At 42.2% G+C, this 23,355-nt stretch overlaps 1 protein-coding gene and 1 long non-coding RNA gene across 5 annotated transcripts in view; one reads left to right on the forward strand and one right to left on the reverse strand.

Annotated features, from left to right (window-relative positions):
• The window catches only part of JPH1 (junctophilin 1), a 79,580-nt gene extending 58,871 nt beyond the window's left edge, over window positions 1–20,709 (forward strand). Inside the window, exons 3-6 of one of the 4 annotated variants that reach the window (XM_029223015.1) lie at window positions 867–985; window positions 10,775–11,415; window positions 18,179–18,274; window positions 18,412–20,708. In XM_029223015.1, coding sequence (XP_029078848.1) covers window positions 867–985; window positions 10,775–11,415; window positions 18,179–18,259 — 841 coding nt within the window. In that variant the 3' untranslated portion in view covers window positions 18,260–18,274; window positions 18,412–20,708. Of the gene's footprint in view, window positions 1–866; window positions 986–10,774; window positions 11,416–18,178; window positions 18,275–18,411 lie in introns of all 4 variants that reach the window. The other 3 variants (XM_029223017.1, XM_029223016.1, XM_029223018.1) reach the window with 3 other exon arrangements.
• Window positions 14,302–21,003, reverse strand: LOC114895529. Its single transcript, XR_003793578.1, has 4 exons — window positions 20,852–21,003; window positions 19,928–20,057; window positions 18,967–19,131; window positions 14,302–14,660 (listed from the first exon to the last, which is right to left on the reverse strand). It is a non-coding gene; the product is annotated as an uncharacterized LOC114895529 (long non-coding RNA).
• Window positions 21,004–23,355: the final 2,352 nt, after the last annotated feature.

Below are 23,355 nucleotides of genomic sequence, written 5' to 3' on the forward strand. Positions count from 1 at the left end.
TGCCATAAGGAGCCCCATTCTTATCCCTGCTGCCCTCTCCCTAGCCCTTGTCCTCTAGAAAGATAAGCGGTTTCAGTGGGTGAGGACGGACCAGGGAGAAGGTGGAAGACAGAAACAGATCCCTTTCCTCTTTCCCGCTCCACCTCTCCGCCTGCTTTCGGTTTCACACAAGAAACATGCTTAAAGAACAACTAAATGGACTCCTTGGAAGCCTCCTGAGCACATTCTTCCCGCAGACCACTGGGCCTGCTCCTACAGGCTGGGGGGAGCCCATGGTGTGCGTCTGTTCCCAACTACACATTCAGCAGAGTCACGCTGATAGGGTGACTTGGCCACGTTGGGAGCGTGGACACCACGGAAATCAGTCAGTGCTACAAATCAGTTTTACTGTTTTTTCCCCCAGAGAGCTACTTTACCAGCACACCACTGGGCAGATCTTCCTTAATCAAATCCTTGTATTGATTCTACCACAGACATTAAATCCATGAGCCCTGTATTAATTCACATGTTCTAATTCTACTCTCCATGGTCGGGGGGCGGGGAGGGGGAACGCCAACCAAAGTCAACGGGGGATTTCATCCTCTAAGTCTTGAACACCAGGCTTTGCCTTAAGCTGCGCAGAACTTGTTATACTTTCATACAACTGGTTATACTTCCGTTAACCTTGAAAGAAAGATTGAGGCAATTCACAGGTGATTTCATCCGCTTGATTTTCATTGATGTCTCACAACTTTCTGTTGCAGATGTGGGGCGAGGATCACGGTTAGCATTTCTTTCCACGCCCTGCCTGCCCCGTAGACCGTTTGCCCGTCCTGTGTAATTAACTAGGTGCCGCCCCTGCTGACGCGCCCTTTGTGCTCCTGTAGGACCGCGCACGCAAGAGCCAAAGCTGACGCCGCCGACCAGGCTGCTCTGGCCGCCCGCCAGGAGTGTGACATCGCGAGAGCTGTGGCCAGAGAGCTGTCACCTGACTTCTACCAGCCAGGTAGGACAGGTGACCTGTGATGGGAGGGGTAGGAGCATTGCCTCTGGTTTCCTTTTTTCCTTTTAATCCAAAGGTCTGTGCCCCATGAATTTCAGCAATACTACAAAACAAGTGGGAGCTTAGAGTAACACGTGCCTGGAGCCTCAGTGTTAGCGCTGGAGATTTGGCTTCTTCCCCGGTGCCTCTGCCCACCCCCCAGCAACAGACTTTGAGCTGATAGCAGTAAACAAGACAGGAATCTAAAAGAGAAGTATTTAAGAAATTGTGTTAGTGTGTTGGGGACCATCTCAGGTGCTAAAACAGATACCTCAAAATCAGAAGCACCTGGAACCATCACGTTAGCAATAAGAGAAGAGCCAGTAAGTACTGCGACTTTTTTTTTTTTTTAATACATCTCAAAGGAATTTGGTTAGGACGTAAAGAAATATACCACTTAAAGACAGATGAATCTGCACAGATTAAGAGGAGAAAATCATTCCAGATCATCTGGCTCAGATGTTATAGAATAGCAGTAAACAAATATTTACAGTGGGTTTCAATAGTTACCTCACTCCTTAGTGGTCTCCTAGTAGACTGCTTCCATCCCTTTAATATACTGGTGTTAACAAAATGGCAGTCGCCACCTTTTTATTATGTGTTTCTCCATTGTTTTAGAAACAGCATCTTCCTGTTGATTTGCAGGATCAACAGATTTCTGGGCAAGAGAGACTAAAAGAAATGTTCTAAATTTTAAGTTTCGACGTTTATATTGTCTTGGTAAAGAGTTTTTTCACATTGGTTTCTGTTAATCATGCTGGATAAGTAGCACCCTGCACAACACACGTGTCCAATACCTGTTTGGTTCCAGTGAAGGTGACATAATATTGGAACCCACAGGGCATTAGTGTGACTACATGAACAAGGTAAGTCACAGTGAATAGAAGACCAAGTGTCCATGTATTCTAAAAGCTAGGAACGGGGCTATAATAAAGGATGGGAGAATGAAAAGGAAATGGCAGGATTTTTTTTTTTTTCTGCAAAGAATGAAGACAGTAAAAGGCCATGTTAACAAGACTCAGTTTTTAGGAGGAGAGCTTAGGGAGGGGCCCAGTCCCGTTGCTGAGTTGATTGAGTTACCACAGAGCGACTTCTGTACTAGTTCAGCTCCGAGGGAGGTGACCAGTGATAATGGGTGTCTTCTTTTGTGTGCATCCTTTCTAAACCTCTGGGTGGGATTTAAATCATTTAATACGCATGTGTATTTTATTAGGAAAGGGAAATTTTCCATTTTTTGCAGTAGGAATAAACACTCTTCTGGCAACTCACACACGTTAGCAGCTACCTGTCCTAGGGTGTGAGAGCTGGGGAGGGGATTCAGCCACCCAGGGGGGATCATCTTTTTCCTCCCCAGCAGTGCAGCTTTTGGGAGCAGCTCAGCAGTCAGGAGACGGTGCAGCTTCACATAGCAGCCCTGGGCTTGAGCTGCTTTGGAAGCAAACAAACTTGCTGTTGTCTGCAGATGGTCATTTCTTGATTCTGTTGTTAATTCTGTTGGGGAATAGGGTCCCTGTAGCTTGCTATTAGGTGTTAACAAGAGGTAAATGATATGGGAGGTCATCTCAGTTTTCCAGGCTAAATGGTTTTAAAAGCTTTTTATGACGTGAAAGCATTTGAGGGGGGAAAACATATTGTGGGAAAATGTAATTCCACCCTTTCCTAGCTAAAACAGCTTCATATAAGCAAGCTGTCAGTAATGAATATATCACAGTAGCACGAGATGACAAGGGGTCTGTTTGAGACAGGAGCTAAGGGCAGCGGCTGCAATCCCCTTTGACCCGCAGCCAACACTTCCTTCGACAACTGTATAGAAAGCCTTTTCTGTACTGAGTATTGATCTTCTCACGGGAGCATAACTCATGCTTTCCACTCTGCATTTACAGGGTGATCAAATCAGATAGACATTTCTGAAAGGGCTTTCAAGTACTTTTTCTGAGTCAGGCTGCTTGTTTAATTTACATATCACAGATACAAATGTTCCCTTTGTTTGGAATGGATGTGTCTTATATAGAAGTTGTTAACCCTGGGGAAAGAAGGATGTCTGTCATAGCTTATATTTCGAACGCTTTCATAGTAAGTTACCTCTTTTCAGGAGCTGGCGGTATTTTCAGATATTTCCCATCTTAGTTCAGTCTTCTACTTTTAGTTCAAAACTGTATTATTCTATAGTTCAGTTTAAAACTACAGAAAAAACGTAGCCATGTAGAATGGCTTTATCACTCAAAGGGCCAAGTCGTAACATACAAGAAAAAGCATACCAATGGATGTGTATGAATGTGTATGTAGATGATTGCATAGTACCCAGAAACCTAAATTGCCATGAGTATGAGTGACACGGTGAGTTGTCCCCCAAGAACTTAGAAATGAGGTTGCCCTCCAGGAGTTAAAATGAGCCCATGAGACTGCACAGATGTATATAAAGTGATCGTTAGTGACAGCATGGCTGTAGCATAGCAAGATTTCCTTGTAACCTGATTGAGTGTATTGAAACCTCTGAAGACTTGGTCACCCCCCAAAGTAGTATAGAAGAAAGAGTCACAGAGGCAAAAATAGGCAGTGCCCATCCAAATGCTATCTAGAGGAGAGCAAACCCATGGCCCAAAACCTTGGAGTACTGCAGTTGCATTGGCAAGGACGTTTCTGCGATGGGGAGGGATGCAGGGAACCGTTAGCAGCTGTGTGTGGCTTTCCTGGCGAGAGCATCCGAGTGAAGAAATGGATGCATCAGGTTAGCTCAGCATGATGCCATTAGATACCTGATTCATCTCATGCCTCCGTCTTGATTCCACATCCACCACTAACCTTCTGATTTTCGTTGAGCTTCTCGTGGAGGTCTGCCAACAGGGAGAGCACGCACTGGTGGTAATCAGTGCAGGTCTCAGGCCTCTGTGACATTTACCTTGCTCATTGTGAACTGATGAATTGGTCTTCTGGTGTCAACCATCAGTCTTGTGAGCTTTGGTGATGTGAGTCTGCCCCAAGGGATGGCTCTACTTCAAAGTGCTGATGAAATCAGGTTTTTAAGCCCGGAAAGCTGAGGTGAGACTTTGGAGGATCACTGAGCAGGTAGTGGGGAGTTGGACATGGTGGAGAATGATTGGGAAACTCTATGTATGGCTCATTTCCCCACTGTTTCAATTTCCTTTCCATCAAGATGCTTATTTTGTTTTTAATTTCCAGTGATGTTTGTCCGTTGTGGGGGTCACTGGTCATGGGTTAAAAAAGAGAATGTGGCCAGTGTGTTACGTAGGGCCCTCTTGCCAGGTGGCCTAGGCAGCACCCTCAACGAGCTTTGTCTTTCTGTGTTTAAGCGTGTGCATTAGTCAGCTTGGGCTGCTAAAACAAAGTACCATGGACGGAGTGGCTTACACAATAGACATTTGTGTTTTGTGGTTCTGGAGGCTGGAAGTCCAAGATCAGGGTGCCAGCATGGTTGGGTTCTGGTGATGCCCACCTTCCTGGCTCACAGACGGCCTTTCCCCAGTGCGTGCACCTGGAGAGAGAGAACTCTGGTGTCTCTTCCTCTTTTCATAAGAGCGTTAAGCCCATCGTGAGAGTCTCACCCTCGTGAACTAATCTAAGCTATCTCCCAAAGGCCACACCTCCAATAACGTCACATTGGGGGTTAGGGCTTCAACATATGAATTTGTGAGGGGGCAGGGAGACAAACAGGGTGTAACACACACACACACAGTGTGTTGATTACTTAAAGTGAAGTCTTTTTAGTACAGATTATTTTGAGATAGTGTTAACTAAGCTCACACTTCTGGTATGGATTAGAAGTCTTAAGAATTGTCTGTGCCTATCATTAATATGTAATACTTTTGGTTTAGAAGAAAGAAGCATCCTGGAATAGATGCCTTCTAAACTCACTTTCCAGACCCAAAATTCTGAATTTTTTTCATAGAAAAAGGAAAACTGGATAATCCACTAGTTGACGTGAAATTAATAATTCATGGGTTTGCTGGTTATTCTTACCACTTAGGCATTCCAGTGTATCCCGTTCCACACACGTGTGTAGTGAAAGCCCACCATGTGCAAGGGGCCCTGGGCTGGGTGTCCCACGGCTTGCAGACAAGAGTGCTGTGGCTGTGCTCTCAGAAGCTGCGGTATTGTTACCGATGGGACTCTAAAGTCCTGTGGGGATGTAGCATTCTTTCCACATAGAATATAAAAGGGATCCTGCTATCGGTTATAGAATTTTAAAAAAATCTTTCAGTCTGGTCTTCTTTTACTGATTGGCAGTCTCCGCAGAAAAATCCTACTTTCTATTTAATGACTTCTGATGTTGCTACAAAGCATTTGCCATCAGCACTGCCCTGGTAGACATTTGTTTGGAGGAGTCTCCGTGGTGCTTCCTCTGCCCACAGCCGTTTCCCTGAGGCTCACCTAATGAAGAACTAGCTGAACGCCCTGCTGTTTCCATCCGCCGTTCATGCCAGCTGTGACGTGTAACCTTTCCGTGTGGGGGCACGACACGTGCTCAGTGTTGTTGTTTCGTGTTGTGTGGCATGTCAGTGAGCAGGTGACCCGTCTCTGACATGGTCCCAATACTAAATCCCCAGGGGAAAAAAAAAATCCCTTAGGATTTAGAAATACTGCCTGTGAAAACAGACAAACATGCTGACTGCAACAGCTATCAACACTTCTCATAATTTCCCTCCTTGGTGATATTCTGACTAGTCTTTTTGATGAACTGCTGCATCTCATCAACTTTACGCTGCTGGCATTGCAACACTGACGCACATTACTACACAGACAAGTAGTAGTCACACCGTGTGCCTTCCAAGAAACTTGTCCAGGAAAAACTTCTGCCCTCTGCGTTATACTAAATATCTTGTTTTAAAAGCACTTAATCTTACTCTGTAAAATCGAAGTGTATATCCTCATGTAGCTGGCCAGTCCCCAGTTGACTATGCCATGCTGGAACCACTTCCAGCTGGATGCAGGTAAGGGAGGCTGGAGTTGGGTCTACCTCTAGTCAACATACTTTTTGCCACGCTTTAATTTTTTTTTTAATTTTTTTTTTTTTTGAGTCAGAAGTCTTTATTTCAAGGTCTCGCCCAGGTGCTTTTTTTTCATTTATTTTTATTTTATTTTTAATTTTTATTTTATATTGGAGTATAGTTGATTAACAATGTTAGTTTCAGGTGTACAGCAGAGTGATTCAGTTATACATGTACACGGATCTATCCTTTTTCAAATTCTTTACCCATTTAGGTTATTACAGAATATTGAGCAGAGTTCCTTGTGCTATACAGTAGGTTCTTGTTGGTTATCTATTTTATTTTATTTATTTTAATTTTTATTATTTTTTTATTATTTATCTTTGGCTGCGTTGGGTCTTCGTTGCTGTGTGCAGGCTTTCTAGTTGTGAGCGGGGGCTACTCTTTGTTGCGGTGCACAGGCATCTCATTGCAGTGGCTTCTCTTGTTGCGGAGCACAGGCTCTAGGCATGCAGGCTTCAGTAGTTGCGGCACGCGAGCTCAGTAGTTGCAGCACTCGGGTCCTAGAGCACACGGGCTTCAGTAGTTGTGGCGTGTGGGCTCTAGAGCGAAGGCTCAGTAGTAGAGCGCATGGGCTTAGTTGCTCTGCATCATGTGGGATCTTCCTGGACCAGGGATTGAACCCATGTCCCCTGCATTGGCAGGTGGATTCTTGACCACTGCACCACCAGGGAAGTCCCTGGTTTTCTATTTTAAATATAGCAGTGTTTACATGTCAATCCCAAATTTGCCATACTTTTAAATGCCAATACTGGGTACATGAGAGTTACCTGGAGCATTTGTTAAACATCAAGATTTCTAGGCTTCGATTCATACTTATTAAATTCTCTGGGCATCACACCCCAGGTACCTCTGATGGGCAGCAAATGTGGATTGACTGCTTTGGAGTGCCTTTATTCCCTTATCCAGCCAATTTTTAACGCATAATAAAGCTGGGGGGAAGGGATTTTTTCATCTGAAAGGTGGTGCTGGTAAATTCTTTGAGCTCAACAGATTTTGAATATCATTAGAAGCCCTGTAAATAAAACTGAACTGAATACGCCTGAAAACCATGTCTTAGGAGATAGGGCACAAGAAATGCCTTTCCTAAGACATTTAAGACAGGAAAACTGTGCAAAGGAGCAATGCATGAGATCTCTAAAGATCTGAAGGAGTGGTTAGACCGGTATTTGAGAGTTCATAAACATAATAAATACATTCAATGGAATCCAAAATAAAGCTTCGTAAGTCGGTTACTACAAAATCGTCCAGTGGCCCAATCATTCTCTGCTTGGCCTATTAACGATAGCATAAGTTAAGAGGTAGGCAGAGTTCTACTTACTCTTTACAAAGAGCGTTTGAAACTGTGCTTTGTCTTCAGGTACTTGTAAGTCTTTGTTCTTTTTCCACATAACTAAAGCATATCCCTTTTTAAAAAATTATTTTTCTTGGACCCGCTATTACTGAATGGCCTGAGTTTCCTCCCAAATAAACGCTCTCTTGTCGCTGTTAGCGTTTCAGCAGCGTCTCATCCTTTGCTGGCAGCTGTCGCTTGCTGGGATCTGTCAGAGCAGCTCCCATTTCAGCTTCTCATCTGCTTTCTGCAGTAAACGCAGGTGAGACCAGTGGTTACGCAGATAAATCCTGAACTTGTAAGCGTCACTGTTAGGGTCTCACCTTTTCAAAATGGAACACATAGGCTTTGTGACAGCTTTATTTCTCGTGGTTCAGTGACTGTCTTCTCCTTCCAACATCAAGAGTGCATAACTAGTCATGTTTGCCAGAGATTATTTTTTCCCGTTCTTTTCTGTTGTGTGTATTTAAACATTAGCTTTTAATATGACTTCATCTCAAGAGAGAAGGATTTGCAAAATTAACTTTTGCACTGACCCCTTAGATTGAAGACATTAAAAAGTACTTCGTAATTTGTGTTTCAGAGTTAGGCGGCTTAAATGAAAAATGACTGGCTCTAAGAGTCTTGACTGTTAATTACCTTTGCACGGAACACTTACTACCATGCCTAGATGGGTATTTCAGTAATGCTCTAAAATTGGATAACAGAGAAGCACAAATGAAACCAAGTTGTGATGAAATCTGGGGTAGAGGGGTGGGAGGAAAATATGTAAACGGCACACTGCAGAGGAGGGGCTTCTCCATGAAAGGCCAGTATAAATGGTCTTCGTGGGTTTTTGAAAGTAGGGGCAAGCCTGTTGATGAAGAATGTCGCTTTCTGGTGCTGCCCATGCCTCTTCCTCTTGGTGGTACGTCCCAGTCACAACACCAAGGAAGAATCCAGAAACAAAGACAGCACCTTTTGAATAAATGCAGTTGCCTTTTTCTTCACTCAAGTGAGATACATCTCTCTGTGCCAAGAATCCATACTGCCATTTTTAATGGAGAATGTAAAAGAAAATTGCCAATTTTTTTTAAAGGGGGTACTTAACCAAGTTTAGAAAAGGAAATCTCAGTTGTTGGCGATGTTGACCTGTTGGGGAAATTTGAACCCTGTTTGGCTTTGTCTTCTGGAGGATGGAATATGAGATAATGCTCTTATGCTTTTGGCCCTGAGTACAAGCTATAAATGTGGGTCCTTGGGGATTCTCATTTCTGGGCTTAGTGTATTCCACGTTGCATTATATTTTATCTTAAGGATACACAGGAGCTGTGTGACTTTGGGTTTTTCAGCTGCTACAGCTGTTTCCGTATCAGTAAAATCGGGATATTGCCTGCTTCCTAAGATTTTGGTGAGGCTTTACATTTTGGAAAGTGCCTTGTATAATAAATGGCAGTCTCACAACATGGGAAGAGCAATTACAAGTTGGTAGTATGTAAATTTTTTATTTACCTTTTTGAAATTTTTTATTTTTACACAGTTTTCTTTTTTTTTTTTTTTTTTGCGGTACGCGAGCCTCTCGCTGCTGTGGCCTCTCCCGTTGCGGAGCACGGGCTCCGGACGCGCAGGCTCAGCGGCCATGGCTCACGGGCCCAGCCGCTCCGCGGCATGTGGGATCTTTCCGGACCGGGGCACGAACCCGCGTCCCCTGCATCGGCAGGCGGACTCTCAACCACTGCGCCACCAGGGAAGCCCTATTTTTACACAATTTTTAAAGGTTATTTTCTATTTACAGTTATTACAAGATATTGGCTATACCCCCCTTGTTGTACAATACAGCCTTGAGCCTATCCTACACCCAGTAGTTCTTCTACTCCCCCACCTTACAGTGCCCCTCCCTCCCTCCCCACTGGTACCCACTAGTTTGTTCTCTGTATGTCTGCGAGTCTGCTGCTTTTCTGTTATATTTCCTAGTTGGTTGTATCTTTTAGATTCCATAAGTGACACCATACAGTATTTGTTTTTCTCTGACTTACTTCACTTAGCATAATGCCCTCCAAGTCCATCCATGTTGCTGCACATGGGAAACTTGCATTCTTTTTTATGTCTGAGTAGTATTCCACGTGTGTGTATATAAAACCTCTTCTTTATCCATTCATCTGTTGATGGAGGCAGTATGTATTTTTAACAATTTTAAGGATAATTGTTCTTCAGCCCCTCTGGGCTGAGAGGTGGGAGTAGAGACGGGAAGGGAAGCGAACAGATGCAGTGCTCTGGAGTTGACAAGAGCTGGTCAGCTCGTGTAAGCAGGTTGCTGGGTGATTTCTTCCTTGGGTACTCCAGAGATGACACTGTCACCTCCTGCCCATTTGCAGAGAAGAGGGCCAGCTGGACTGTGTGACCTTGACTTCCTGTGATGAAAAATGGCTGATGGGTGAAGTGGTGGCCAAAGGATGCGCAGGACCTGGTTACTGGGGAGGGGCTGAGGGGCAAAGTGCCTAGAAAGAAGGGCACTGCCTTGGAGCATGTCTCTGAGGGCCCCAGAGAGGCCCTCTTCTGGACCACTGGCCTCCTTAAATAAGCGCTCACTGCCGGTACCATCTTGTGATGCACATTCTCCTTACATCCCCACTCCCCCCAGAATCTGCCCATAAAATAACAATGGCACCAGGGTCCCTTTTTTTAAGTGAAATTTTCTTCTATTTATGAAAATAACATATGATTGTTACACAATTCTAAAGTACTCAGAAAAAGAAAAAAAAAATCCTGAGACTACAGAGCCAAAGACAACTGCCTTGTCTTGACTTTGATGCCTGCAGAAACGCTGCTGATGCAAACCCAGGCTGTGAAGGGACTCCGAGTAAGTCATCTTATAAAGTGTAACCTAAAGCTCAGAAGTTGTTCCTAACTAGGCAGTTTAAATGCTCCTTTGATGAAGGGTCATTAAAACTATGTTATCTGCATGTTCTCCACCGACAGTGTAGATACTTTATTTAAGTGTTCTAATATATTACATATTAAACATAAGAGCCAGTTTATTTTTGTATATGAGTGTATACTCTGTATTTTAGTTACACCATGTAAACTGGAACGTTCAGATTAATTATGGTGCTGTCTCCAGTGCTCTATCCATATGAATTCTGCCTCTGTATTCAACCAGCAGCAAAAATCAGGACTGTTTAACTTTTGTGGCTATCACAATAGTGTACATAATGGTATATATTAACTTAAAAACTTTTCATCAGTAAATAATCTTTTCTCCCAGGGAATGAAACGTCCTTATGCTTAGTCAAAGCCTCGTAAATATGTTTAAAACAAAAAAGAGAAAAGGCTAAGCTGATTTAGCAAAATAATATATGAGTAGCCATGAGGAACAAGCCTTTATGCCTTATTATTTTTTATCACCTTCCCTTGTGTTGTCCCCTTTCTCCCCAGGTCCAGATTATGTCAAACAGAGATTTCAGGAAGGTGTAGATGCTAAAGAAAATCCAGAAGAAAAGGTCCCGGAAGAGCCACCTACACCAAAGGAATCTCCCCATTTTTATCGCAAAGGCACGACACCCCCAGCGTCTCCCGAGGCAAGTCCCAAGCAAGGCGGCTCTCCCTCCCCAAAGCCCGTGAAGAAGCAGAATCCCAGCTCAGGGGCCAGACTCAACCAAGACAAAAGGAGTGCAGCCGAGGAGCAGGTGACGGCCACCGTCAATAAGCCCTTGACCTCCAAGGCTCCCACGAAGGAGGTGGGAGCGGCCGTGCCCCACTCCAGGTACTCTGGCCGTCACCACGTCCCTAACCCCGGTAACGGGGAGCTGCACTCTCAGTATCACGGCTACTACGTGAAACTGAACGCCCCCCAGTACCCCCCGGAGGACGCGGAAGAAGAGGAAGGGCCAAGCCAGTCTTCCTCGGCGCTGGTGCACAAGCCGTCGCCCCACAGGTGGAGTCCCCCTAAATCTGTGACAAAACCAGTTGCCAAAGAAAGCAAAGCTGAGCCAAAAGCTAAGAAGTCTGAACTTGCTATACCAAAGAATCCAGCAAGCAACGATTCGTGCCCTTCTTTGGAAAAAGAAGCCAATTCGGTAAGTTGTGCGAGACGCGTTTTTCTCTCACTTCTGCTCCTTTTGGTTCTTTCGGGTGGCAGCGTGGGGCATCTGCGCCTTGATGATGACGATTTGCACCTAGGCTTAGCAAAAGTCCCCGGGAGCACCGGGCTGTGTAGAGTAGAGCCTAGCACTGGTAGCTTGAGCCACGATGGGCTCTCGGGCAGAAATTCCTCTGTGCTCACTCGGCCAACCCTCAGGCTTCATGCAGGTAGGCTGACGTGACTAGCTTGTTGCAGCTCCACTTTTACAAGCCTTTACCAGCACTTCTTGGTGAGCTTCGTGGTAGCTGTTGAATTCCCTGGCGGTCCAGTGGTTAGGACTCTGCACTTTTGTTCCCGGTGGATTTAAGGTTCTTTCTTCGTTGTGAAAGAATTCGGAGATAAAGTGATAGATTTATTTAGAGAAAAACACACTCCACAGACAGAGTGTGGGCCATCTTAGAAGGCAAGAGGCTTCGAAATATGGGGTGGTTCATTTTTATGGGCTGGTAATTTCATAGGCTAATGAGTGGATTATTCCAACTTTTGGGGAAGGGGCGGGGATTTCCGGGAATTGGGTCACCGCCCACTTTTTGACCTTTTATGGTTGGCCTCGGAACTGTCATGGCGGTGGTGGATGTGTCATTTAGCATATGGTGATACATTACAATGAGCATGTAATGAGGCTTAAGGTCTTCTGGAAGTCAAATCTTCTGCCATCATGGACCTAGTTGGTTCTAACCAGTCTTTGTCATGTACTATGGCTACACCATTCTTTTAAAGGTTGTGCCCTGCCCCCTTCTCTCCTGTTTCACTTTCATTGCCGAGGGCCAGGGTTCGATCCCTGGTCAGGGAACTAAGATCCCACAAGCTGTGAGGCACCACCAGAATAAAAAGGACTACATGGTAGCTGTCTTATTAGCTCTGGCTGCTATAACAAAACTACCCTAGACTGGGTGGTCTAAACAGCAAACATTTATTTCTCACAGTTCTGAAGGCTCAGGAGTCCCAAGATCAAGGCACCAGCAGATTCAGTGTCTGGTGAGAAGCCACTTACTTCCTGGTCCATAGAACACAGGCCGTCTTCTCCCTGTGTCCTCACGGGACTGAGAGGAAACAAGCTCTCCAGCGTCTCTTCTTGGAAGGGCACTAATCCCATCCTGAGGGCTCCACCCTCATAAGCTGATTCTCTCCCAAAGGTTCCACCTCCAAATACCATCACATTGGGGGTTAGGGCTTCAGTGGATGAATTTGGGGGCAGGGGATAGATCCAAATATGCAGTCCATAACAATAGCTAATTCTGAGGGCTGGGAAGGAATCACAGCCCACCTGTCCCCTGCGCCTGTGCTCTAACCAGGAGGAGGGCTCCACTGCCATTTGCTAAGTCCTTAACCTGCCTTTTGACTCTGCACCCACAATGGTCAGCATCTTTAGACAAAAGAACATCTTTTCTAGCTATTATGAATTATTCTCATAAATAGTGTGGATTTTATTTAATGGCCAGGCTTTGCAGCTAGAACTTCTTCTTTCCCATATGAGAAGTGAAATTTTTCAACTGTTTAAGAAAATCACTTTGGTCTTCTAACTCCTCCAAGTGTCAGTTCTCCTAAAATTTCAGTTTTCTGGTAGATGCTAGTTTTATTATGAGTCTGGAGCATTTAAGGTTTTTGTTATTCAGCCAGAAAGCTTTCAGTTGTTGATAAATACCAACATCCTCATTCCATGAGATTTGTTAATGATAAAAGGAATTAGTATTTTATCAAATTCTGTAGAATTTATAAAATGTGAAGCTAAGTAATTTTTGATAAAAAGCTGACTGATCTGTTGACCTAGTCATATGCCTTTGGAAAACACTGTAATTTAGGGAGGAAGCCATAGCCAACCCAGTATTTACTAGTAATTTCAGAAACATATTTGCATAAAGGTGTGGATTAATATTTTGGCCAACAATACATCCATCAGTTTCTTACCTTTAAGAAAAAATTTTTCTTACTGTTCTATCTACTCATAGGGTTAGACATTGAAATTCATTTTTTAATTAACTTATATTTGAAATTTCTTAGGTTTATTTTGCTAATATCTATCAACACAGGTTCCCACCTTTTTAAAATTCTCACCATTTTAATTATCTAAATATGAATAAATCAGGTTAACATGATTAACTTTCTGAGAGTCAACCTCCATATAGATAAATGGTTTTCAAAACAATAACTTTGAGACTGTTCAGTGAGCATTCATCTTTTAAAATATTTTAACACTGGTATGTCAGTATCCTGATATTATAACTGTCCGTGCTAATGTCATCACTACTGAATTTGTTAAATGTGATAACTCACTTCTTATTTGGCTTTCAGCATTTATAGCCATAGGTTAATAAAGCCTCACATACGTATTAGTATTGGTTTGCCTGATTTACAAAGGGGAAATTCAGGCAATGCAAGGCTATTATCGTTTATACCTTTGGGTACCCAGTAGTGGGGTTCAGTTGATTTCCAGAGCTCCTCATGAGTTACCTAGTAGTCTTTCTGTAAAACGTTACTAATAGGTATATTTGGTAAATTCACACAGCCGCCTTGTTTAGAAACAGCATCTGTCTTAACGAATGTGCAAAACAGTCGGAGTTGGTCAAGCATCGTGCAGCTCTGCAGGCTGGTCTCTAGGGTTCCCCTAAACACCCCAAGAGAGAAGGGAGGCCAGCAGCTCTGCACCTCTGTCCGGAGCTGGAAGGCAGGACTGAGTTGGCACCTTCGTGCGGAGCGTTTCACAATTAACCTTCTCTTCCTTAATAACGTAAAGCTGCCTCTCACACCCCTTATAACTGTTTTCTTCACAGAGAGTTAGGAAGTGACAAAATCATCCTAAAGGTAGGCAGTGAATGGCCTTTAAAACAAAAGAGCACTGCATACAATTTCGAGGTAAAAAGACACTGTGTAAGTCAGAAGTTTACAAATAACAATGTGGAAATTCATGGCAGAGTTCACACTAAAGCAGACATTTGAGGGGAAGCAGACTGAATCCATCTTTGTGAGAGATCCACCTTGAGTCAGCATCACCACGTGTAGGGTGGCTGACCAAACAATCTGCACAATTTTAGTCAGCCAGCTTGCTGAGACAGTGTAGGCTAGCGGTATGGCCTCTGGCGCCAGACTTCACAGGTTCACATCCCAGCTGTGTTACTTACCAGCGCGATGACCTTAGGCGAGTTTCTTGACTGCCCTGTGACTTGATTTTTTCATCTGTACCTGTATCAAGGGTTGTGGTAAAGATTAAATGAGTTGATACTTTATAAAGTTCTCAGCACAGTGCCTAGCACAAAGTAAGTATTCCAAGAGCATTGACTGTTACTGAGTTTGTCTTAACACTAGTTGAAGCATAAATAGTTCATAAATATTCCAGTAGGTTTTGACCCACCCTCAGGATCACCCTGGATATCGATCTCCTAGAAATCCAGAGAGACTCTTCTGGGACACAGGCTGACACTTAGGGGAAGGGAAGCCCTGGCAAGGATCACTCTGCAACGTCCCTTCAGTCTGTGACTCCTGTGGACTCAATTCTATGGGATGCCAGAATGTTTTGTAGGATTTTGCGGTGTGGCAGCTGGGCTAGGAGGCAGTAGAGGTATCTTTAGAACCTTATCATCAAATAGGCTAGTGAGGAGTCTTCTCTTTAGGAATCTCAACTCCTGAAAACTACCTGCACTTTTCTCTTAGCAGTTACACCGATCAGCCTCAGAGTTTGAGATTTACCCGACCTTTCTTCTGAATTGTCGTAAAACCTAAGGCATCCCTATCCCTGTTAGATCAGGTTTGAAACACACACACACACACACACACATTCAATAAATACATATAATTAAACTTTGCTTTTTCCATGTTTTTGGAGAAGTTTGAGGTTTAACAAACTATACTAACTCTTCAGAAAATTCTTCACAATTTTAAATGAGCGATAGTATCTTGAAGAAAAAAAAACTTTTGAGTTAGAACGTCTTGCCATATTTTGACTTCCTGCACTTTATTTTCTAACTGCCTGAAAGTTTCTTCCAAACAAGACTCGCACTTTGCCCTGCCACAGCTTCTTTTATTACACCTGTCCCAGTCCGTCTTGAAAATCAAGACTGATTTTTTTTTTTTTCATTTTGCTATTTTAAGCTACAACTGGCCACCACAGTCATATTTATGAGACTTCACCTTAAAGCTTTCCACCCTGTACCCAGCCCAGGTATCTGAAGAGCACAGAGGTCACTGACGTCTTGGTATCTGCCTATTAAACATAGCATCCCAGAATTTATTTTTTACCTGGTTGCTGTTTGAGTCTTTCTTTTATTGCTGGTTTACCCTCATCTTCACTGAGTCATCTTTAAGAATAGCTTTATATAATGGAGCTATACTAGTAGGAGAAATATACATGTATTTGTATATTAGAATATATACGAGAAATACATGTTCAATAGTGTTAGGTATATAAATATATACACACACACAAGCCCAAAATACTAACCAATTCAAAAAGGTTAGATGAATTCATAGAACCTTATAAGGATTTATGAAATGGGAGTTAAAGGTCCAGGCACACCTTAAGTCTTTGAAAGTAGCTTTACTGAAGGTACTCTATTATTCCGCTTTCCTAGCGTCCGTGTAAGTCACTGAACTCCACATTGTATTGCTCTGACCCTGTTACTTTTCCTCATCTTCTTTCATATCACTGTCTTTAGGAATTATGAAAAGAAATCCACTAACCCAAAAGAGTTGAGACGGTCCCAAAATTCTTAACACGTTCATGGCAAGATCTAATCAGTTTGTGTAGTAATAGCATTTCCTTAATCTCCATGCTGAGTAATAACGTTGAAAGATCATCTCAATTATTTTCTGAGTTTCCTACATTATTTATATGTTCTAAGTTAACCACGATTGAGGAGTGACATAGGTTTAGAACACAACTCTACTAAAAGAACCATCGGTCATTATCAAGATTTGATGTTTTTCTGATACTACAGTATCACAGGATGTAGATGAAAATGCCATTTTAAAGAAGTTGATGGGAAATTATTTTGAAACTAAGGCCTGTGGGTTTAATAGAGATAAAAAGAACATGTAGCTCTGAAGTGAACAGACTAAAGTTTAATCCCAGTTCTAATCTGTTCAAACTGGCTTGAGTAACCTTGGGCAAGACATTTAACCCTCTCGGAGCTTTGTAAAATGGAACTAATAGTCACCGTGAAGAATTAAGTGTTTGTTTTCCTCCCATTTACTTGGGGTTTAGGAACTAGGCTTTTTCTTCTTCCTAACAGTCCCTACCTCAAGGGCACCCATTTTTATTCCTCCTCTCTCTCACCCTGATTTTATTAATCACCCTGTTCCTCATTTAATACAGTGACTATATCAGTTCAACCACCACCTCCATAGCACTTGGAAAAGTACCAAAAGATTGGTTTTCATTAAATATTGGTTGCCTGGATGAATTGGGCAGCCCTCATGTGTGGGTATAGAGTGGTAAACAAGGCAGTGCCCCTGTGGAACTCAGTCTAGGGGGAAAGATGACAGTTAACAAGAAACGACAGTTAAGTGTGAAGCATTAGGGTAAAGAACAGGGTACTCTGACCTCTACCAAGGAGGTTGTGACCTCATCCAGAAAGGAGGTGTCCTTGAAGGATATGAGACTCAAGCCCTAGGTCCTGCGAGATAAGCACTGGACCAGTGGCAGTTCCGGTCTCCCTTGCTCACTTACCCACCCCTCCCCGCAAAAAAAAATCACATCAATACGACATTTGAGGACTCTGACCCAGTTTCACTGTTGTCTCATTGGATAGTCAAATATAGTACAACTGTTTCCTCATCTGTAGAATGAGAATAAAACTACCTACCCAACCTCTCTTATATGGCAAGTTTTAGAACACTTTTTAGAACACTTTTAATGCTACTTAAGAATTAGACACTATTTTAATAGTAAATACCAAGATCGCATCTTTGTAATAAAGATGGCCAAGCACAGGCAGATCTAAAAAGATGGGTCATATAAGGTTTCTTTGTGTTTTTTTTTAAAAAAAAAGTAAATTTTGGGTACCTTGGGCTATGTGGTATTTATTTATAGCAGTATTTGGCAAAATAGGACTCTGATTTGTTAAAACGTAACCTGATTTCTGAAACGTTGTGGCTTTAAGCAGAGGAATTAAAAATTAGACCTGCACAGTAATTTCTGAGAGGGCTCAATTTCCCACTTGCAGCTTTTACCTTAAGGAAGGGATAGTATCCAAAAAGAAAACCAGGAAAAGCAAGAGTCAAAGAACCTCATTTTGAGTTTTTCCTAAACTCTTCCAGAGCAGCCTCATTGTCTGCGGATTTCACTCTCCCCTTCTAACTGCCTTTATGAGGAAATGATTCTTCTTTATCCGACGACTTACATACACCTTAACAAAAATGCGTATCTAATTCCCATCAGTTTTTAAACCCTTAATGGTGAGCTGTGTCTCACCCAGACTGTTGCCCAGTGTTTCGAGGTGAAGTCGATTATTTTTTAAGTCGTTTTTTAGGTTTAATCAAGACTGGATTCATCTTTAAGTGAAAGTTCAGAGATGGCTCCATTTAAATACAGCCTAGCTATTTTTAGTTTATACCTTTTGGAACTGCCGTCCTTCTTCATACCTTATTTACTGCAACTGTGTTGGGTCTTTTTAAATATTTTTGGTAATTGGTTTTGTGAGCTAATTTATCTACTGCTGTTAACATGGAAAAGTGACACTTGTTTCGTTCTATTTCGTTTCCAGGGCCCTAATTCAATCATGATTGTCCTTGTCATGCTGTTGAATATCGGGTTGGCCATTCTTTTTGTTCACTTTCTAACTTGATTGGAATTAGGAAAGGTAAGAACAGCCTTAATTTCTCTATAAAATCACAATATATAACATTTTTTTCCCCATATTCAAATTTTTTTTTTTTTTTAACAACTACGTATTGTCCTTCACTTTAATTTTGGCTGTGCCTGAATGTGACCCTTCAGTGAAGTCATGACAACTAGTGGCGGTAGCCCACAGTTCTCTGCGGTGGCGTCATCAGCCCTTTAAATGGCACAGCCCAGTCAGACTCAGACACAGGGAAGGAGGCTTGGAATTAGGATGGGATCACCAGAGAGAGAGAGAGAGAGAGAGAGGAAACTTGGGAAATTCAGCCGGAGGACCCGTTCGGTCCCCCCGGGAATGCTTTGGGGTCCTCTGGGAGCTGAAGCAAGCAGCCATGTTGGAGAGCAAAACTTAATAATCATTCTTTTTTAAAATCTGCTGAAGCAGCCCCATCCGGCGAAGTTCTTGGCATTGGCTACTCCATCTGTCCTAGCAGAGTGTGACTAAACTGGAAATGTATGGAGCTGCATTTTTTTTTTTTTTTTTTGATGGAAGTCAACAGCTGCCTTACTATTTTACCATCTGACGATTCTAGTAGGGAGCTGGGGAAACAAACGACTGCCCGAGGAATGCGGTCGGAGGATTGTGTTGCTGTGGCCGTGGTTCCAGCATTCACTCCTGTCTCATTAGAAGAAGTAGGTAGCCGCATCACTCACCAGTCTTATGCCATGACCTGCTGCTTTCTCATCTCCTGGAACGTCCCGGGAGAGAAGGTTTCGTTGGCTTGTGCACGATTATGTTCATTTCTGCTGTTTATTTAAATCCGATGTATAGTCATCTTCAACATGCGGTCCCAGCTGGCTGAAGCACATGTGTCGCATCTCAAGGAAAAGAAACAACAGAATGCTAGAGAAAATGTGTTTATTTTGATAGCAATACATCATTCTTCGTGTCGTTTAGTCTTCCTAAACCTGTAAAAGGCTATTGAAAAGTTAGCAATTTGAAAGGCATTACACCTACCTAAAAATAATTTAACTTTAAACATTTTTAACACTACAGAGATGAATTATTTACGCACTTAGGAGGTGCTAAATTTTAAAAGCTGAAAGACAAGAGAATTCTAAGAAGTAGAGTCAAAATGTTGCATGGATTGCAGTAATCGGTGTTTAAAGGATTCAGTTTCATTGCTGACGTACTTTGCCAACCAAATAAAATCTTGTCAGTAGCTATGTTAATTCCCATGAAAGTTAAGCAAGATGCTATTAATAACTGCTTTTCTTTTCCCCCCAAACTTAAATTTTTGTTGAATACGTTCAGGTAGAGCATAAAGCTTTGTTAAAATCAGTGCTTCTCAATTTTACGCCTTTCATGTTTTTCAAAGTCCTTTTGTAATTGTATTTCACATTTTAAAGGCTTAGACAATTTTTAAGTATCTGTCTTTTGCAGTCCTTTGTTATTCTGACATAATCTGATTTTTTTGCTGTTTTATAATTTATTCTTTATTACTCAGAAGCATGCTTATTTAGAGAAACTACGTGGTCTTTATAAAAATACTTATTTAAAAAGAAAATCAGGGGAGGTAAGTTATCTGTCCAATCTTGGTAAGACGTTACTGAGGAGAGGGAGCTCTTCCTAAACATTTTCACGATCTGCATGGTTTAATCAGATTCTTTTTACCTTATCTGCTACTGTTCCGACGCAGAAGAGACAATTCCCGTATTAGCACAGGTGTGGACTGAATGCTTTGTCACCTGCAGGGCAGTAACGCAGTGGTGTTTTTCGCAAAAGTACGTATATGTTGAGAATCCTGGGTGTGACCAATATGGAATAAAGAAGAAAGCAGAAAGAGAGCAAATGAAAATTACAACTTGTATATTTATTTATTTTTTACATTTTGCTTTGACTTTTAAATTTAGGAAGTATACGTTTTTCCCCAAGAAACGTTTCAGTTCCTGTGTCAGTCTCAATATTCTCACTGCTCCTTCCTCACCCCATCGCTCTTGATGCTGGGAAAGCTGATTTTTTAAAAAAATTAAATAAAATATTTAATCTTAAGTGTTAATTTCGAATGTGTAATGCTTTGGAAAATAATGGGTAACAGATAATAAAGGATATGTTTATAAAGTGAGCATGTTGGTTCCATTTATAAATGTATGTATGATTTATAAGCTTTTTTAAAAACAAAGCTCAAATTGTTGGTATTTTTCTAAAATGTGCACAGCTGTATTTTACATGAAAGGCTCTTTCTAATGGGTTGTTATACTGTACTCTACATTTTGGACAGCACATGAAGTCTGCCAATGTACTTAATAAAACATGACTTTGTTTATTTAAAGTTTCTTGCTGTGAAAAAGAACTCCCTACCTGCGAGTTCCGTTATTTATAATCCTTGAAACCAAAATGTATAATGTACAGTTTTCACAACTGTATCTGCTCTAATAAAAAAGTTGGTTATTAATAAAGTTGCAGGTGTGTTTCCTTTATGAGTAAATTACTGTCTTGAGTTATGTGGAATTTTTGGCTGGTGATGGTGGTGAAAGAAAGATCTGCTGAGAAATTCATAATAGAAATGGGGGGGGGGGCAGTGCTCAAAGAACCCACCTGGCAGAAGGTCTTACGCTGCACCATTAAGTTTTTTCTTCGTCTCTTTCATCTTAGGCCTTTGGAATCATTTTGCAAAGTAAGATTCATCGCTCTGCTTTACTGCCTTCGTTAATTGTATTAGTGCCTTATCCCGGGTTTTGAGTCTGCTCCTGTTTTTAAGGAAAACTTAAAGATGAAGTAAGTCTCTCCTGCGTGGGCACTTTTCAGTTACAGTTTTCTGACCATTGTGGCCCAAAGAAACTACTATGTTGCTCTGGCCTCTGCTGCTTAGGTCCAAACTGCAGCTGAATAAACTTGCTTTCACTAGAACCTGCAGCCTTTGAAGCCATCCTCGGTGCCGGCCTCGGCTGGCTCCATGCATCAGCAGGCAGCCTGTGAAGTACAATAAACGGACCTGCTCCAGAACAGCTTCCCACGGAGCTGCCACAGCGCTTTTAAATTCCCAAGTTAGCCACTCCTGTTGAGGGCTGAGGTATCGAAGACCCCCACGTAAGCAATGCCCAGTTATCGCCTCTAGGTGTTAACGGATTTATCAACTCACGTGATTCATCTCCTAGCAAACCCTAAGGGAACAGAACACAGGACAGACTACTTTGGAGCAGGCGGGAGAAGCACAGGGTGCTACAAAGATTATTGACTCCAGAATCGTGTCCAAACCACGTGTTTTGGCGGCTGAAGCCAAAGCTAGGGTGAAGACCGTGTGGTTGGGAGATCTGGAAAATATTCTGCGTGCCCTTTTCGTACAATAGCTATTCCACGAGTCGTGGTGAGCAGCTCCCTGGGCTCAACCTGTGCACTCGCAGCCCTCCCCCAGGCTTTGCAAAGCGGTGTAGGCTCTTCTCTCCAACTTCATAGGCAGCTGTGGACGTGGCATATTCTGCCGGGACAGTGTAAAGATCCATCAGGCCGTGTTCGATTATCCCAGGTGTGTCAATTATCTATGTCCAGCATGTCCTACTTACCCCCAAAGTACCAGAAAGGACTTAGGATTCTGTCATAGCCTCTACAGGGGTCTGACATATGGGAGTAGGAGAAAATATCAGCGTATCTAGAATGCAGTGAATATGGATGAAGTTTTGGCTGTGGTCATGATCGATGGAGGATTCTTCTCTAATCTGTGTCCCTGGTTTCCTCATCTGTAAAATGGGTAGAACCACAGCACTGACCTCATAGGAGGAGGAGATGAGCTTATTTACCTTAAGGGCTTAGTACAGTACCTGGCGCACAGGAACTGCTTCGTACATGTTAGCCTTTACTAACTGGAAGAACTAGGGGAAAATTTAATTCCTGTGTCTCAAACACATTAAAAAATATATAGTAAGATCCCACTAAAGGCCTCTTTATAAAGGTTAATTATGCCATAGGTCATATGATGTTCCTTAGTGGTAGTCATTGAGTCTCTCTCACTGTGAAAATCGAAGGCCACACTTAGAGAGCTCCGTCTCTACACTAAAATGTGATTTTTAATATAGTAGGATACGAGACATTCGCTTTACACAAAGAACTTTCTCGTCTCATTAGTCTTACAAGGTCCCTGTGAACGATTTCCTGCAGGTAAATGACTTGCCCAAGGTCATGTAGCCAAAAAGTTATGAATATTTGTATCAGAGTCCCAGATATGACTCTAAATGCTGTGCTTTTTCATTTCATATATTGACTAGCATTATTCCAGACTGTCATACTGATCAGCCATGAAAGGGCAGAAAATACGACGAAATTCAAGGTAACAGTGAGGGTTGAATGAGCCCATTTCCGTAAGTTCCTGAATGCTACTCAGCTGATGTAACTATAACAGAGTCTATCAAAAGTTCTGAATAAGGTACTTAAAATCCTAAATGTTAAGTGTATTCAAGTTTCATAACTTTTAGTTAGGTATTTAAATAAGATGATTTTTGAACCTTAAAAAATACTAAATATTATTAATAAACGTTTAGTTCTTAAGTGCTATCTTGCTTGGTATTTTGGAGGGAGAGGCATATTACAAATGAACTTGGTGTGGGTTGTGTTTGAACCTGATCTCTAGGATTAACCCAGAAACTGCACATAGAAGGCCTAAAAGATTTAGATGTATATCATGATGTTCTTTTGAATACTTTATCTTCGTGTTCCGTAGAATTGCCTTGGTATTCTCTCGAATCCCAAGTCTCATTTAGGTAAACTATTAGTAGAATTAACACAGAAAGTGAGGGCCAGAGGTTTGGTCAGCTGGCGATTGATAAGGCTGTCTGCTTACTGTGGTGAAGAGTATTATCCATCTTTGAAAAGAATTTTGGAGAGAGGGTGTGGAGGCAGAGATAAAATCAGTGGAAGATGACTACAACGTTGATGTACAAGTCTTTCCTTGTCTGCACTCTTGTCCCAAGCAAACTCATTCATGAAATAATCAAGAACAATACTGAACATTCAGTGGAATTCATGACGATATTTGCTTCAGGGAAAGCAGTGGAAGAGGGCTTTAGTTTAAGACTATATGTACCACATTCCTGCCACTTATTGCACGT

The sequence above is a fragment of the Monodon monoceros genome, unplaced genomic scaffold (assembly GCF_005190385.1).
Source record: "Monodon monoceros isolate NGI ecotype Baffin Bay Population unplaced genomic scaffold, NGI_Narwhal_1 Super_Scaffold_14, whole genome shotgun sequence".
Taxonomy (NCBI): domain Eukaryota; kingdom Metazoa; phylum Chordata; class Mammalia; order Artiodactyla; family Monodontidae; genus Monodon; species Monodon monoceros.